At 42.8% G+C, this 18,452-nt stretch overlaps 1 protein-coding gene across 3 annotated transcripts in view; it reads left to right on the top strand.

The window, feature by feature from the left end:
- ets1 (v-ets avian erythroblastosis virus E26 oncogene homolog 1) overlaps positions 1-18,452 on the top strand; it is a 54,848-nt gene that overhangs the window by 19,213 nt on the left and 17,183 nt on the right. Inside the window, exons 1-4 of one of the 3 annotated variants that reach the window (XM_056283349.1) lie at positions 3,091-3,420; positions 16,450-16,569; positions 17,610-17,810; positions 18,257-18,331. In XM_056283349.1, the coding sequence (XP_056139324.1) occupies positions 3,354-3,420; positions 16,450-16,569; positions 17,610-17,810; positions 18,257-18,331 (463 nt within the window). In that variant the 5' untranslated portion in view covers positions 3,091-3,353. Of the gene's footprint in view, positions 1-3,090; positions 3,421-16,449; positions 16,570-17,609; positions 17,811-18,253; positions 18,332-18,452 lie in introns of those variants that run through there. The other 2 variants (XM_056283347.1, XM_056283350.1) reach the window with 2 other exon arrangements.

Raw genomic sequence — 18,452 nt, 5'->3', positions numbered from 1 at the left:
GGATGCAAAGAAAGAGAAGGCTGACGCCTTAAATATAAACATTTACACTGCATTCTATATTATGAGTGGATCATTTGAAAGAGTTGAAATTATGTTCTTTCAGAGTATTTGTATATATGCATGTTTGAACAAGTCTATTTAATTTCTGCAGTATGACTCACTTTTGTTAAAAGCATTAAGACATAGAGCTGAGGTAAAAACTGTGGTTATACCCATTTTGCTGTCACAAGTTTTTTTTTCTTATTATTTACTGTAGATGACTCTCAGTCAATTTGATGAGCTTCAACTTTATAATGTACAAGTCATTTCAGTTGATGGGCTGATTCAAATGACTTTTCATGTTAATTTGATTCATGAGGGACATTAAATATAATCCAACAAATTTATAATAAGTAAAGTAATAATGAAAAATCCTGTGATGGCCTGGCCTGTAATGGCCTGGTGGCCTGTCCAGGGTTTCTCCCCACCTGCCGCCAAATGACTGCGGGGCCTCCAGCGTTCCCGTGACCCTTAGAGCAGGATAAGCGGTTTGGATAATGGATGGATGGAATAATGAAAAATGGAACTTCAGAAATAAATGGAGGGGTCTTTGTGCACAATCTCTGCAAGAATGTGACTGGTTGCATTATTAGAATATTAACAGGAAAGCACACGTAGAGCACATTTCACTTAGCTGCTCTGAGATCTGATAAATATGAAGTCAGTATGGAGTTAATATATAAGAAGTGACTATGACAGCTGCTACAAGCACTCTGCTAGCAGTAGATACTTTAATTCCATTGTTCCACTATCATATTTTGGCTTTGTTAATGATGATTGTCTCCTTGGAAAATATTATTTTCTCCAGCCTGGTTGTTTTGATTCTCATTGTAGTTGGTTGTGATGGTTGAAGTTGTATTCAAAGGGAGTTTTACATGGGAAGGGAACCCAGTCTTCAAAACAAACTGACGAAAACTTGTATGCCTGTGGAAAATGACGAATGAAAGCGGAAAAAGTGCTGGGGACATTTACCATGAGCACCAGTGAGTTTTGAAAAGTGCTGGGGACTATGACGGGTTTGACATGTTCACAGCTTTTTTCAGTGGGCCGGCCACATAATGTCGATTGAGGGATGTACATGGTCTTTAAAAGCTACACCTTTTATGTGTTACAATGCTGTCACGTCAACCTGCTTAGCCTAAATGGATGACATAGCCTACATAATGGTGTGTCATTCATTCTAGTGTTCTGCAAGTCACTGTCATGTAAAACAATAAAAAGTTTATGAAATCCACATAACCGACATGTTTAAGTCTGTCAAGCACACCAGCATGTTTCCCCAATACGGGGACCTTTGACCTATGGGCATTGCTACCCCAAGCCATAATTGCAGCACATTAAAAACAAGCAATGTTGAAATCAGTGCCAACATGAACAACGTTGCCACTGGTAGCGCTCATCCACCGTCATCCCCCAAACACGATGATGTGAGAGAGTAATAGCCAAGTGCAAATACAGCCCCGTTCCCAGAGGCCAATGCGAGCAAGGGTAACTTGAGGTTCGGGATACCAAAGTTACTAGTGTTATTTTTCCCATCCCTATGTTCCAATATGAAAATCATCTAGCCTTGCTATACGCAACGGTCCGTGACTGTACACTAAATAGCGCCATATTTCTCTAATTGTTGTCTGTAACACATACCCAGTTTAGCTAACGTTAGCTACCTCCAGTTGGCAGTAGAGTTTAGCAGCTAATAGCTAGAGTTGAAATAACCCAAACAGTTGAGCAAATACACACCGAATTTAGCTAACAGCAGCAAAGTTTATTAATAAACATGTCTTACCTTTAAATGGTCCTCTAAAAATCATCCATGTAGCACGGCGTTGTTTTTGTGTCCATAATTGTTTTCATAATAAGTTTCTCGATTACCTTCCGAAAGTAATGCGGTTTTCAGACGCGGACTAAAGTAAATGGCTGGCTTCCGTGTGTGTTAGGGTCATCTCATCAAAGGTCACGAGTGAATTCCACCAATCACGGACTTGACGTAAAATCATAAATATGTGAACCACATTGATGAAGAAAGAATCATTTTTCCCCCGTTACGGTTCCGTTGATTTTCGATTTGACCTTGAATCTGTTGGCAGGTCTCACGTGAACAGCAGCAACATATATGGGTGTAGAAGATAAGTGCTCAAGGATATTTTGTTTCGATTTAGATTTACCTGGATCATAGTGATTTTCGGTATCTCTTTTAATGACAATATTTACACAACCGTATTTATGTTTTCCAAATACTAAGTTCGACTGACCAAAGGTTTGCAAAAAAAAAAAGAAAAGTGACGGGGTCAAAATGGGCTAGGCAAAAAAAAAGTGGTGGGGACATGCCCCCAGCGCAACTGACGCCTATGCATGCTGATTTTATTTATTTATTTATTTTTCTGATTCCAGTGGACAAGAAAAAGTGAAGGCCCGAATGAGACCTGGAAATTCAAACGGGAGAATACAAACATGTTAAATCAGATTATCAGTGACGGCCACATTGATAGAAGACTCAATTTGATTATGTTTATATCTTACGGCCCATCTTTCTCATTCACTCTTTCATCCTCATTCGCATCATTTTTCTCCGCTTGAAGAGACGCATTTCCAGTCAGTTGTGTGCTTTTTCACATATACGTCATTCTTTTAAAATGCCCGAGAGGCAGCTCTTTTAAAAGGACAGGCATGGTTTTTATTGATCTGCACAAGCTGAGCAGGAAATACTCCGAGGTGTTTATGAGGGCGAGATACAGGTTATGAGGACGCTCCGACCCAACTAGAAGGCTCTAGCCGGAATGTTTATTTCTTTTTTTATTATTTTAATTTTTTACTCCGATCAGCTCCCATACACGTTTCCAAACTTGACACCCTGAGCACCGAAGCGCTCCGCTCCAACATGCGCAGTCCTGCTATTATCTCCGATGACGTTGCGGCGGAGGCGCAGAAGGCACCAACGTAGCCGAGCGGTGAATCAGTCACAGTCAGCGCCGGGCTAAGCCCCGCCCCTCCACATGCCGTGAACAGACACGCCCAAACCAGCGACGAAGCCAGAAGCAGACGGAAGGAGTGAGTGAGTGAGTGACAAAGTGTGTGCATCTACCGGGGAGAGAGAGAGGGAGGGAGAGAGAGAGGGAAGAGGAGAGACAGCTCACGAAAAGAAGTTGTTCGTCAGTTGTTTGAACCTTTTTTTTGTTTTGGCCGCTGAAAAGGCGGGACGAGGAAACATATATCATTTAGCCGGGTTCCCAAAAAGGAAGATAATACCCCCCCGCTGTTGTTTGAAGAGTTATCAGAGTGAAAATAAGGGGCGCGGCGTCATTAAACAGACTGATCTGATGATCATGACGGCAGCTGTCGATATGAAACCGACGTTAACGATCATAAAGGCTGAAAAGATGGACGGTGAGTAAATAAACTACAGTGGAGGAGCTTCACGGTTCGCATGAGTTGTACATGAGTTAACGGTAGTTGTCGCCTCGTAAGTTTGAGAATTGCGTAGCGGCGACGCTGGCTCGTAACGCCGCCGTCCGCTTCTATCACTGTTTTATTCATGCACTGATATCCCACTCCGAGGTGTGCTTAATGAATCCTTACCGACGAGATAAACATGCTGAACACAGACCGGCGTTAACCTTACGTTAGTTCTGCGATGGCCAGCACACGACACTTTGTTATTGCTGTGCTAGTAAGACTCTGGACTTGTGATTTTCCTTTCAGGATAGACTTCAAACAAGAACACTATTTTTTGTTTGATTTTTCATTTCATTTTTGAATTGCTTCTCTTCTGTTTAAACTCATCTGAATTGTAAAACATCAGTTGCTTTCTATTTAGCCTACTCTTTCATCTGCATCCACGTTTTGCAGCTGTGTATGTAGCCTATGGATCTGCATATAGTCTCTGTTTACAACACTAAAACAACTTAACTTTTGTCAGATAAAATTGTGAGTAGATTATGAGTGTAAACATTTGTAAAGTACAATCTGTCTTCCTATCTTTCATGCTGTCTTGTTCTCTCTTTGCTCCCATTGCCATCTCCTCTTTCCTCCGCGTCTAAGCTCACATATCTGACTTGCAGTATTTGGTCCGTCCCGTTTTGTGGGAGGAAGGACATTCTGCCTATCTGAAATGGGAGACTGGCACCAGTACCTAGTCATCCTCTTTGCCTACCCAGCACCACCTTCCCTACCTCCTATTTTCTCTTTATCTGTATGTACCCCTCCTCTTTGGTGGTTTAGACAGATTTTCCAGAGGCAAAGAGAGGCTGAGGTGATGAATCTGCAGTCCTGAGGCTTGTCTCTCTGACCCTGCTGCCTGGAAGACTTGGCTGGCTCCAGGGGTTGTTCAGGGCATGGAGCTGAAAGCCCACATGAACTGTGTTTGTGTCTGGGTTTAACTCCTCTTGTGGTTTCATTTCCCTTTTTTGTGACCTTAGCTTTGCACAAAGTGATTTTGCACTTAGTGGCCTGTTGGGCTGACTTGCATTTACAGTAGTTGCTTTTTCAATTACCATATTGATTCTATGGTTCATGCTTGCAGCTTTGGTGGTGTTGAACGAGCGGTTAAGGGGGCAAAGGCTCTGATACGTCATGGAAACATGATACCAACTTAAAATTTTGTTAACCCACCGGGCAGACTAACATACAGGTTGTGCTCTCCACTTTTATCACCGCAACATCACAGACAAAACCTGCAGAAGTCACTCCTACACATACTATCTATCATCATATAAAAAGGGCTGACAACTGTGGTTAAGCTGACAAAACATACTGCTATCTTGCAAAACCATTTCACAATGCTAGCTCCTACTCAGGATGACGTTTGCTCGTACTTAAGTTGAGCTGATGCTTCCATGCAGCATTTCACTCTATCTCGAAAAGACTTCTTTTTTTCCTCAGTCATACACACACACAAACACACAGAGAACAGTTACTCCACAGTGCACACAATTGTACTGCTGATGCACTAGAACTCCACTAGTTTGTTGATGCAAAACGTTTTTTTATATGAGTTTTATAGATGCATGCTGTTTGATGTTAACAAGAGACTCTGTCTTTCACTTGCTGAAAGAGTTAAAGTCTTTACAAAACCAGATTGGCATTTGATGATGTCTCACTGGACATGTCTACTCTGCTTTCAACAAAAATAGAGATTTGGTATTTTGGGGGAAAACAGTGAATTTTCTTGTTTAGCATGACCTAAACACTCTCTCTCTCTCTCTCTCTCTCTCTCTCTCTCTCTCTCTCTCTCTCTCTCTCTCTCATCTCTCTCTCTCTCTCTCTCTCTCTCTCTCTCTCTCTCTCTCTCTCTCTCTCTCTCTCTCTCTCTCTCTCTCTCTCTCTCTCTCTCTCTCACACACAGCAGCTAGAGACTCAAGAGGTGTCATAGGTATTGTTTGTTTTTTCTTTTTTGAAAGGAAGCTAGTACAGCCAGTGTCAGCTTTCTTAAGGCCTCTATGAGTTTAATGCCTCTCAAAGCCCTTGCACATCGTTAGTGTCAGAGATGGACCTTAATGAGGCTTCTAACATTCCACCAAGATCACGTTCCTGTGACTTGTGTCTTACAGTCCATCTCTTGACACACAGCATGCTTGATAATACTTCAGTAAAACCCGGTTCATGGTAGCTTGTTATTGAAAGTATCATGTAGCCATAACAAAACTATTAGTTCAGAAGAGAGGAGCTGCAGAGATAAGGACGCTGGGTTTTCTCAACATGGAAGGTGTTGGATTGCCAAATACACCATGTTGCTTGAGGTTGTTTTTTTTTAAATCTTTTGCAATATGTTGGCTCAGGATAATGAATTAAATTCCAGCAGCATTATCCTTTAATGAGTCAGAAATGTAAATGTATGAGTCTATGTGGTATGTATTTTTGTTGTTGGACATGCATAGTATAAAATATTTTCTGTTGTTATAATCTGAGTGGGTAGTCCCTTTTAATTGCCTCTCTATCTGTCATGCCTGAAGGTAAAGCTTCAGTGACTGACAGGAATGTCTGTGAGCATGCCCTGCTGGGGTGGGATGGAGGCAAAGAAGGAGAGGAGGAGAGAGATGGCGGGGGAGGCTCAGTTTTATCTGATTAAAATGCTGTTGCTTGTCATAACTGGCATGCCTAATGCCTCTCCTGAGAGCCCATATATGGCACCTTTTTACTAACCATCCAACCCCCACCCCCCCACACACTCAGAGTCACTCACTCACTCAAGCCTTAGCCAAAGAGCTAAACTCTCAAAAGGTTTCCATCACATTTCTCCCCCATGGTGCTCTCAGGCTGGCATGGTGAGGTGAGGTGTAGTTTCCCCTCCGGGCAGGGAATGTTACATAAGCTTCAGATTGTTGCTTTGGTTTGTCAGTGTCAGCACTCCTTTAGTAGCACTGTGTTATATATGCCAGTGTTTGAGTGTGCGTGGCTGCCTGGCAGCTGTGCAAACAACATTTGGGTGATCAAGCCTCCTCTGATGTGGGCTGGAGATTTGTCGGGACAAACAGAGAGAACAGGTCCGTTTTTCATCTGATGTGCACAGTGTCAAAGCGAGGCAGATCTGGTTTGCCAGATCAAAACCTTGGTCGGTTGGTGCAGTGTTTAGTGTGTTGCCCGTATGTCATTAGGTGGTGTTTGACTAGGCCGTGTCTACATGCCAGCCTGTGGTTGTGCCCAGAGGGTTATGGATGCCTGTGTCCTCAATGGGCCTCACACATCCTCATGCCGGGCAGACTTTTCAACAGGCCGGGCTGCTGCTAGTGAAGCGTATGTCTGTATGTTTCCACAATGACCTTGTCTGTCTTTCCTACGCTGCTCAATGATGTCACTGTGTTACATCAAATGGGCTATTCCCAGTTGGTCTCTCATTCATTTTTCTCATTCATCCCCTTCTCACAGTGTTGTCCATATAAAAATAAAACCATTATGATGTGCGGGTCCTATCTGGATGCCTTCCTGGTGACTAGGAGCCTTAATTTTTCTTTACAAAGCTTAGTCATAAAATGAGGTGTGTTAGCACCAGATACAGCGGTGCCCTAAATAGTAAGCATATGTGGAAAAGGAGCGAGCAGCACCAGCTGAAGTTGTCCAAGGTTTGGCTGATATCACGGTGGCAAGAGAATCAGATACGTGTAAACACGTATTGTTCCTTTTTGGGGGGTTTATTATAATCAGTGATGTGATCATGAGAGATTTCAATAACTACAACACTTTTCTCAGCATCAAACTTCTGGTGCCTCCTACAGTGCTCCAGCCTACATTCCACAAACCAATAGCAACCTAAACAGAGGAATAAACACATCCTAATGCTTGAGAAACAGAGCAGTAACTAGCTTAGCTTCTTTTTTTTTTTTAATAGACGTGCTCTCCACTCATTCACCCACCCACCGCATTCCTCCTTCCATTTTCCACTTTCCTCTGTTCCATCTTCTCTGTTAGCCATATGAGTTCCTCGCACGTCACCTTGGTCCTTGATGTGGCGTCTTCCTGGTGTATGCCCCCTGTCTCATCCTGAGCCATTCTTCACTTGTAATCACTGAGTCACAATGCCAGGCGCCTACCCACACCACACAGCGCTGGCTGTCTGTCTGAATGACTGCCTTGCTGGCTGACTGGATTCTGCTACCACAGGCCTCTCCCCTTGCCCAATAACCTCACATTAACAGTTTGACTGAGAGCCTTAATGGGCTTCAAACGGCCCCAAATCGGCTCCATATCCACCCACGCATCTCTGCAGTGTCCCATGTGCGTTAAAACTATTTTGGTCCCCCTGCTCTGTTGTTGTTACTGTTTAACAGTTCTACATTTGGGAGCCATCTTTCCTATAACGGAAAGGAAACTAGGCTTGTTCAGAGACACGCCTGCTTTAAGAATCAGTCTACTTGCCTGAATGATGGTGGTTTTGTTCCAGCTCTGATGTTCAGCCCCCTAGAATGAGATCGGCATTAGTCTTTCTCTCAGTGCATGCACCAGATTTCTTTCCCTTTTCCTTTTGAAACTGTTTTCAGCAGAACACCTGTTTTTGGAGTCAGCATGCTTGGTGTGCTGCTTTTTTAATCTGCTTAACGTCTACCCTACAGGATCAGGCTTTATGCATGTCAAAGCTACTACGTCTGAGTTTTATTGACATATTTGGCAGATTGGCCCCACCAGAGCAGAGATCAATAAGCAATAATGCCTTTGTAAAGCGTGGGAGGTGAGCTGTGCTGTGTTGTAGCGACTCTGTCTGTGGCTCCCTCATGACAAGCTGGGGCTCCGTGATGTGCAGTCAAATGGGAGGCACATGTGTTCTGGCTGCCATAAGGGAGGTTGAGGTCTGGGATATTGGCCTTTGAGTTAAGGCTGTCACAAAAGTTGGAGCTGTGATAGGCAGAGCAGTTGGATTCTTCAGCTTTGCCTGCTTGGCCTATCTTTCCCAGTGTCTGCATATTTGCAACATAGAAGAGTGACATTTTACCAAATTAAGTTAGTTATGTTGTCAACATATGGCCTACTACATGCCGGGATCTAATCAGAACTTGACTTTAAATACTATATATTTCACCAGAGTACTAGTGGGACAGTGCTTTTATCTACCCGTTACTCATAAATGCCTTTTTGACAGAGGCCTTACAATGATGTCTCAGAACCATGTTTTTTTCATTAGAACGCAAGAATGACAAATGTTGAGTAAATGAGCTGGAATTTTTCAAGATGGGCCTTTTGCTTACGTCATGAAGAGTCACATGTCAAACAGCTCTGAACGTCCAGTCATTCTTTGATGGAGTGAGTCACAGCAGTTTCATGTGCATGTTACAGTTGTCCGTGCGTGTGTGCACGTTTATGACCCGCGTATGCATGTCTGGGTATGCATGAGCACGCTGGCCAAGTACGTGTTTGTATACACTTGCTGTGTGCACATTTGTGAAATATCCTCTATCTCTTATTGAAAAAGAGCTGAGCTGAGTTAAATTTTTCCACAGTTGTTATCAGTCTACTGTTACATCTTTTGGCTCTACAGATACAGCCAATACTAAAGTGTTACTTTCTGTTAAAAAAAAAATCACACACATCTTGAATTGAGATAAAGAAAAAAAAATCCGAACACAGATGTTTAGTGTTTTCAGCGACAACACATAGTGCCTATGAACAGAGAACGCTGCACTTAAAATAGAATAGTAATTCATCATCTTGAGTTGAAACTATTTCACCACTTGGACCACAAGTAAATTTTGGTCACATTAGAAGAAAACAAAAAGGGGTGAAAAAACCTTGCAAGAAACACATTAGTGATTGTAAAACAGAACTGGAATGTGAGGCATGCAACATAAAAAAACATTGTGGTCAGGAGGGAATTTATTTATCAGGCATACATCTGTAGGCCATAGCTTGCCTTCAAACAAGTGTTGGGCATTAAGATGTGTAATGTCTAATTAAATTCACGGATTACTAGCCTTAAATGCTTGTAAGTGAAAAGATTAGCAAATGATGAACGATACGTGACTCATCAGTGTCTATGAATCCTCTACTCCATCCCAAATAATTGACACTCATTTCTAGAACCTGCGGTTGTGGAATGTTGCAGTTTGGACTAAAAAAGTGGGGCAGGCACCATGTTTTGTGGAAAAAATGCAATGGAGAGAGTAAACTGTTTGTCAGATATGTCGGTTGTTTGGTTTAATGCCTAAACAGTTCCCCCGGATCATCTCATTTTTGTTTACAAAACAGATAGCGCCTTGGAGGGCAGCTAGCAAACACATCGCTGAGCTAACACCACCTGCACACTCATCAGTTCCCAGTCCTGAGATGACAAGAGATTCAAATCTGTGGCATCAAGACTGCTTACGATAATAAAAAAAAAAGGTTCGCTGACAAATCTAGAAGTTGTGCAATGGTTGTCTGAGGTGGCCGTGGTCACCTTGATTCGAACATCGTGATTGTGGTTCTAGAGAACTTGTACGTTGCATAATGAACATTTATCAGCAATGCATTGTTGTTGCCCAGTCTTCCCTGTAGCAAACCTAATAAAAATGGGATTTTTAAATCTGTACACAATAAGTATACAAGATCGTCACTCTCCAAAAAAAAAAAGAGCCAAATTCTCCAGAAGGCTCTTTTTCTTAAATTTCTCGTCATTCCTCTTTAAAGGAGGGAATTTCCACCAAGCTCTCAGCAGAAGGCCATTCAGCATCATTCACGAAGCCTGGAGATCAATTCAAACTCACAGGTAATGTCATCACAAGAACTGAAACTTTGGCATAAACAATATAGAGGAGATATAATTCACTTTCACATCATATGCTAATGTGATTTCAGAGATAGAGGGAGGGGGGAAAAGACAGAGAAAAGGCAGCTATGGGGCATTAGTCTCACTTAATGTCTACCTTAGTAGCCTGTGTGTCTGTGGTGGGGCTCCTGGAGAACCATTTTTATGGCGGTTGTCAGCAGCAGTTGCCTAGCCCCATGCAGCCTCTTACACCACCACAGGCTTGCGCTTCAAGAGGGCAGCCAAAAGACATTGGCGGAGACCTAAGAATAGCGCCAGTGTTTTCAGCACTGCTGTGTAGGATGGTGGGATGGCCGCGGCCTGTGCGCTGAAGTATCTACGAATTAACACTATTGGAACTGGTCGGGTCTGGTCCAACCTCAGCCCACGGTCAGCCGGTCTTATTTGAGCATGTCCACTTCTTCTATTCCTAGTCCGAGGCATTGAAATGGAAATCCAAACAGCAGAAGGGCAGGCTGAACAAGTGGTCCTCTCAAAACCAGTCTACTACCCACTCCTCCTCCTTCCCCTCCTCTTCCCTCTCATTCGCTGCAGCCCCCTGCCACCACTTTATCACCCCGTGGTGGTGAATGGTCTGCCTTCATGTTGGTAGAGTTTATGACCTTGCGTTCTCAGACTGGGTTGGGGTGGGATTGGGGGGGGGGTCAGATAGCGATCTCCATCAAAGGCTTTCTCAGATACTACCGTCACCTCTGGTCCATCGTGGGTGGACTGGTCTGGTTTAAAGAGCCAATTATAACTCCCTGGCAGCTACCCAAGATCCCCCTCCCTTCTTTTCTTCTAAACAGCTTGTTGTGACCCCACTGATGTGTACCTGTAAACACGTAGGGATGTTTAGCAAGATTTTGATGCCCAACAAGGGTGGTTTGACATACCTGACTCTTACCTCAACCCACAACTCGCTTCACTTCCCAAAAGGAAGTGGCAACTTAGCCACAGGAAATGGACTCTTGCGTCGATAAATAAACCCCTCCCCAAGCGCTGTGCTACACAGAGACGGAGAGTAATATAAGGAACTATCAGTTGTGCTGGCATTCAGATAGACATAAATCAGCATGTAATGACCCAAAACTATTTCACTTTTCAACTACCTCTTATTCAATAGCCCCATAGCTGCAGTGCTCATTTAAATCACAAACACCCTTTCCCCATGCCCGCACAGACCCACACACAGACTAGATTCTATAGGACTATTTATAGCTGGATGGTCCGATAGAAAGCATATTGTCTCCTATTTATTGGGTCTGGTTGCCTGTTCTGCTTGTGTCATTGCATCATTCAGAGTGGAGGCAGCAGCTCAGGCTTTATGAATGAACAGAGTCCTTGGCCAGAGGCTGAGAGATGGCACAGATCCCAGTGTGATGTCACTCCAGTGACAGGGAGAGGAGAGGAAGCTCTATGAGAGTCCCATTCATCCATATCTCTCGCTCACTCTTTCACTCTCCCATATCTCCCACTCTTTTTCTCACCAATTCTCTTGCCCTGTTTTGGGATCATGTTACAGCCTGATGACTCATCTCCACCCAGCCCCACCACCCACCCCATCCCCCAAATTCAATCACCCCTCACCCACCATGCACACACTCCCTTGCTAACCTAACCCAGCCCTTCCCTGTCCTACCCAACCCTGCCTGACCTGGCTCCACTCCTCCTACAGACCTCAGCCACGAAAATCCCAATTTCACGCCCTCGCTCCGGCACACAGGCGAAGAAGGCTGCTAGTTTGATTCATGTGTGTGCGGGTGTTTGGGTGGGTACGTGTGTCAGTTTAGCAACCCCCTCCTGGATGACCAAGGTGCAGAGAATAAGCTACGTTGTTAATTTTGGGTTGGTGGGCCGGTTTCTCGGGTGGGGGATGGTGGCAGTTCAGGCATACAGTGTCTCAATGAGGGTCCCGAGGGACAGATATCATCATGGTACTCAGCACCACTCATGTCCATTACTCATGTGATGACATCAGGTAGTGGCTAATCAATAGCTTTTACTGTACACCTAGGCTACACATCATTCCCACTTCATCAGGAGTTCTTAGAATAGATGGATTGATTAATTACACTATAAATCATTAGGAGGAACTAGGGTCATTTCAAATTTTCACTAAAGGTGTTCTTTTTTATTCTAAACCTTGTTATTGAAATGTAAATACCGTAATCTTCCTTGTAATTTATAGCCAGTCCCACTCTGTGAGCTAAATGGATGGTCATCACTTTGTGGATAGACCTACACCATCTCTAATTTGGAAGATGATGGCTTGCGGATGTTCTGAGTCATTATATACTGACCTTGCTATAGCTAATGGGACTCACAGGCATTGAAATTCTATCAGGAGTTCATCATTTAGAGAGATGAGAGATTGTCAAGATCCAGGCAAGCCTCTCTCAATAATGGATGCACATTGTACGTTGGCTCTCTTACAGATGTTACCACAATTATTTTTCTGTGCATAGCAGCTATATTATTATAAGGCACATAAACTTCTTGCAATAATAAAAATAATTTTACATGGTAGTCATCTACTGAATGTTGGTTTTGGTTTATTCTTTAGTCTATAGTTCAAATGTGACATAGTGTAACTTTTGTTGTGATATTTTGCCACAATAATTATCACAATGTGGTGTTCAGATCTGCTCTTTGTTTATACAGGACGTTTATCTGACAGGGTTTACATCTCAATAAGGTAGCATTAACTATTTTGCTTATGCTATCTTTGCAGGAATCAACAGCATTGACATTTTTATTGATTTGACAAATGTCTTGTAAGATATAACATTGGCAAAACCAAACACGTCAAATGATCAAAGACACTGTGCTTTTTGCATCGCAGAAAGGGATTTGGAGTGAAAACAAAAGGTTACATCAACACTGTGCAAGCAAAGCTTAAACTATATTGCTGCTTTTACTTTATGCTGGTTGTAGGTGTGAGGCCACAGGGTTTTAGTGTCTGATAAGGAATTTAGTGCTAAAGCAAGTTCAAGTCTGCGTGGGCGATTACAAGGTGTGGCATGGTTGATGAAAGAGTCAGGGAGGTAGGAGCCTAAATGGTTGAGAAGTGTCAACGAAAACCGCTGCACTTTGCCGGTGCTTTCACATCAAAGCCCAGACTGTCTGAGCTCCAGCCCTTTCTCAGTTTGCAACCAATCGCAGCATTTAAGTTTTTGAGCTCTGAATGCAGCTTAACAGATGTGAGCATGCAGTGGAAACTAAGACACCCCCCCCCCCCGTTAGGGTCAAAGGCTATGCACCAAGACAACCCTGTGTTAGAGGAGTAGAAGAAATACTGATTGATATATCATAGAAATCACTTTCATCTTTTCCTACCTTTTGATTTTGCTATGTGCCAGACTTAATAGGGATTTGTGCATAATCATATGTAATCTACAAAATGGGATAGAGTGACAGATAAAGATACCAGACTTGCATAGACCTAATTGAACCACATAGAAAAGCAAAGAGTTACTTTGCACTTCAAATTGGGCTCTCTCTTAAAGAGGGGGAGAACGAGACTGGAAGACAAAAAAAAAAAGAAATCAAAAGATCTAATTTTGCAGGCAGCCGGCCAGACATTGATTTACTCAGGCCAAGGAGGGACAGCTGCTGTGCATTCCAGACGAGGTCGAGACATCAGTGAAAAGTGAAAATGGGCATAAACTTTATATTCCCTGACTGTACTGCTGGCCGATGAACCCTACCAACAGTAAGGAAGACATTTGGGTTTAAAAAGTGGCCCTAGGAGAAGCTATGTGTCAATTTTCATGCCAATTATAAAGTGACTATTGAGATTTGTATGGACAGGTAAATTTTGAAGATTCCTCAATAAAAGGGAAAAAAAGATAGGCAGAAATGATCTATAGAAGCGATGGATTGAGTTTTTCTGATGGCAAGTGATTTTTAAACACCCTTCTCTAATTTTTAATCAAATGTTTTTAATAGCCCTGCCTTGCCATCTTGTCATGCCTGCACACAGGATGATTGTTTGATCTTTTGAACCCAACTATTTGAGTCATATTTTTTAAACATTCACTTAGCATTTGTTTTAATATTTGGAAAAATTGCTGGAGACATGACTTCTTGTCATCATTTGTATGAACTAATGGAGTAGGTGCTTGGGACGGTAGTGATATATCCTTACTCCATTTCTGTTGGCCTAAAATTCTCACTACTAATAATTTTATAATTCAGTAATGTGCATGGTCAGAAGGCATCATTATCTAAAAAACTTTATCAACACACCTAAATGGAAGTGCAACTAAATGGCAGTGATATTAAGTGTACCAAGACCCAACTAAATCTTCTTAAGCACATATAGTACCGAGACCAACTGGTCTCATTGGGCTACCTCATGCACCCCGTGGGGTTGGGGGGTGGGATGTGGTGGGGTGACGAAGGTCTTATGGCTGAATTAAACCCATGCCTTTGTCAGTAGACGGTATGTCCGTCAGCCCACTAAGCTGCAAAACACCAGCTATGGTGTGTTGAATGTTGAAGTTTTAACCCTCACAAACTGATTTGGCTGTATGATGTCACACTGTCATTTTGGGAATGCTAACAGATTTATGATCTGTGTCGGTCTTTTCAATTCTAAATCAATGTGGCCACTTTCCAGTAATAAGAGGGTCAGTTCGTTGGGATTCCCCAGCCCTTCTTTGTCTCTATTTACATGTCTTTTTTATTTTTTTATTTCTGAGTCTTCCTCAGAGTACATTTTAGCAATCTATTCCAGTGCAACTAGCCTGGGGGCTGTTACCCTCCTCCCTTACTGATCGCCCCTGCTTTACCTCCTTATCCAACCCCTCCCATACCCTAGTCAATCTAATTAGATCAGTGCAAGTCATCAGGCACTGTTTAAAGTCAACAAAGGGTGTTCTGTTTCCCGCTGGGTGCCCACTGGCTGTAAGCAGAGAACAGTCAGTCTAGTGTGTGTTAAGGACCCTCAAGACAGTCTGCCCCCCATTTAGCCAACCCTCTTGCCAACAGCCCTGGTGACATCATCACCTCATCCCTTGACCCTTGAACCCTGGAGTGTTTGACCCCATGCTGGGTCCGGTGACAGTGGGCCCACTATATGTAGGGGCAGCCTATTAGGAGAGTTGGTAGGGGTCACAGTGTCACTGATGGGCAGCAGATCCAGGTCTCCCACCCAGGACATATTCTGCAGGGGATGTAATTCCTAGGGTTGAATAGTATTTGCATATAAATCTTAGGATTTATTGTGATCTAATTGGATTACCACAAGGATGAGATTTGGGATAGCTGAGTAAACACCAGGCTGTATAGAAATGGTTCAAAAAAAGAAAAGGGGAAAAGCTGGAAGTCAACTATGTAACTTTTCCTAATAACACAATTTAACATGACACCATCTGAATTGTCCAGATGCAGCACACCCCACTTACCTAGCATTAAATGGGATTTAGAAAAAAATTAAACCTTTATGTTAAATATTACCTGCTGGAAAACAATAAGGAAGCTGGAGTATGTGTATATAACCGTTGCATTGAAAACTTTTGGTGAGAGAGTGATAACGCTTCTGTTTATACATGCTAGAGATTGGATCAAACATCAAAATGTTGTCTGTCTTGACAGCATGTAATTGTTGAGCGGAAATTGTGATCAGGTCAGATACAGATTTACTTTCTCTCTTGGCTAGAGTTCCATTTGCGGGGTGTTCATGTGGTGCGGCGGATTAATAGGCTAGTGTTTTAATACTGAGATTCAAACTAGGTCCAGCTCGGCCAGGTGTCCCAGGGCACACTATCAGCATGTCCTTTTTCTGGGTGGGATGCCTCTGAGGGGGAAATGTGTCCCACTGTTGCAATTAGCAACTCCTACAGTTGGTAGGACGCCCGTATAGCTGCAGTTCAGATCTGGCGGAAATGGCTTGGATCTCCCCACATGTTTACATTCCCTCAGAGAAACCTACAGTTGGCAGGTGAGAAGACAAGGCTGGTGACTCCATGTGGATTGCAATATGGACATGGTAGATGACCTTCCACCCCCACCATAGGCGTTGTGCAATAGCAAGACCTTAGGAGAACAGGCAAATGGACATGCCAAAAATTAGGAGGAAAAGGAGAGTCATGCCCCCCCCCTCAAAAAAAAAAATCCATTCGCTCATCCTCATTGGCATTTTGTTGTATTTCCAAAGCAACTAATTACTCTTGCCTTCTTTTCTTCTGTGTGATGGACAGATCTGGAGTGCGGAGATGTACCCCTGCTCACTCCGGGAAGTAAAGAAATGATGTCCCAGGCCCTGAAGGCCACCTTCAGCGGCTTCACAAAGGAGCAGCAGCGGCTTGGTATTCCAAAAGGTAAGTCTAGTAGCTGCTTCCCTCAGTATACTTATAAATTCTTCTGTTAGCAAAAAAAACAACTTTGTATTACATTTCGTGAGCCCTCAAAGTAGCCCTAAGTTGTCACCTGTTCTACTTCCAGTCATTGGTTTACATTTACATTGCAGCCTGCTGTGTAGAATTCTGTTTCTGAGGAGGATTCACTCATAACTGAGAGACACCCACTAATTTTAAAAATGACCTTATATGACATACATTTAAGTCAAGACAGGCGGTCTGTCTGATCCACAGAATGTAGGCGCAGAGGCAGACAGTGATAGTAATACATTTTCCTAAATTGAGGATGCCCACAGAGCCTCCCTGCGTGGGCTGTTAGAAATATCAGGATTTTTACTTCATGTAGTAGCAGTACAATAATTTGGTTCTGACTTTAGTTGGTCTCTTATTTTTACATTCATCTCTAGCTGCCTGCTTGCCTCTGACAGCATTTTAAGGACAGTTGCTTTGACTGCAGACAATGTGTGAGCGTGCTTGCAAGTTTGAAAGTTGGTGGCATAACTGAAGAATTTGAAGTTTTCTCCAATGGTAAAAAAGCATGATGTGTGCTGAAGGTCATACTGTGTAGTACAAGAGGAATGACCAAAGTGTATTGTTATACTTGTGAGTATTCCTTGATGCACTCAAAAACACACAAAGGCTTGGTGTAAAAAATAAAACTGACTGCATTCTGGCAACATACCCTATGTGCTCCTGAATAGGATACGGAAGACCCTCTTGTGTTAATGTATTGTTATCTCCCTGTTCTCTATGGATATTGTGTGGTATGTATTTGTGTCCATGTAGTCACTGTATGTGAGGCTCTCTACAAGGGTGAAAACAAATCTCCTCTTGTAGGACAAAGTCTTATCTATCTATCTATCTAGAAGTACTGTTTTAGTTCCAAATAGGGCTCTGCAGACTACAAATATGTGTGCTTATGGCAGTAAGACGCTTAACAGCATCCAAATGGTATTTAAAGAATTATGCTCATAATCATTGTCACTTTTGATTCCTTTAAGACCCCAGGCAGTGGACAGAAAACCATGTGGCTGAGTGGCTAATGTGGACCGTGAATGAGTTCAGCCTGAAGAACGTGGACTTCCACAAGTTCCGTATGAATGGGGCCAGTTTGTGTGCACTGGGGAAGGAACGCTTCTTGGATTTAGCACCTGACTTTGTGGGTGACATTCTCTGGGAACATTTAGAGATGCTTCAGAAAGGTGAGGTCACATTGGTCTGACGAGAAGTCGAGAGACTGTTCATTTCTTCTGACTTCTCTGGGTTAAGTGAAAGCGTGTGAGAGAGGGTACAACCAGGTGTGAAGCCGATTCTAAACCAGTGATGCTGGCTGTATAGAGTTTATACCTTCGCTCTCTGAGCCACCAAGACACCATGGTGGATTTAATGATGTAAACTATGTGCTTACTTAACCTTCAGAGACATACAACAGTTGACAAATCACAGACACGCTCCATGGTGCAGTCACAGCATCTGTCTCTCTGTTGATTGCAAAAGGCCCAATTTAGAACATTTTTAGCAGTTGCGATAGTAATAGGAGCCAAAGAGGAGATCATTAATTTTTTATAACGCTGGATGCAGTTACCTGATACATAAAATCAATCATGAAGTCTCTGATGCTCATTCTTATTTATTTTTCATGAAGAAGACACGAAGCATTTCCCCATCAACGGACTAACCTCCAACTTCCAGGAATCCCGTTATACCTCAGACTACTTTGTCAGTAAGTACTCTTTTTAAATTGCCGTGCGTAAAAACATCAACTTATAATCTAAAAATGTGAATTTAAATGCAGATCGGAGCAATCTATACAAGTTGGACCTAAAACCTTATAAATTTCATTT

This window comes from Lampris incognitus, chromosome 7 (assembly GCF_029633865.1).
Source record: "Lampris incognitus isolate fLamInc1 chromosome 7, fLamInc1.hap2, whole genome shotgun sequence".
Taxonomy (NCBI): Eukaryota; Metazoa; Chordata; class Actinopteri; order Lampriformes; family Lampridae; genus Lampris; species Lampris incognitus.
Note: the sequence above shows the minus strand (reverse complement) of the source record. Positions and strands in the feature narration are given on the sequence as shown.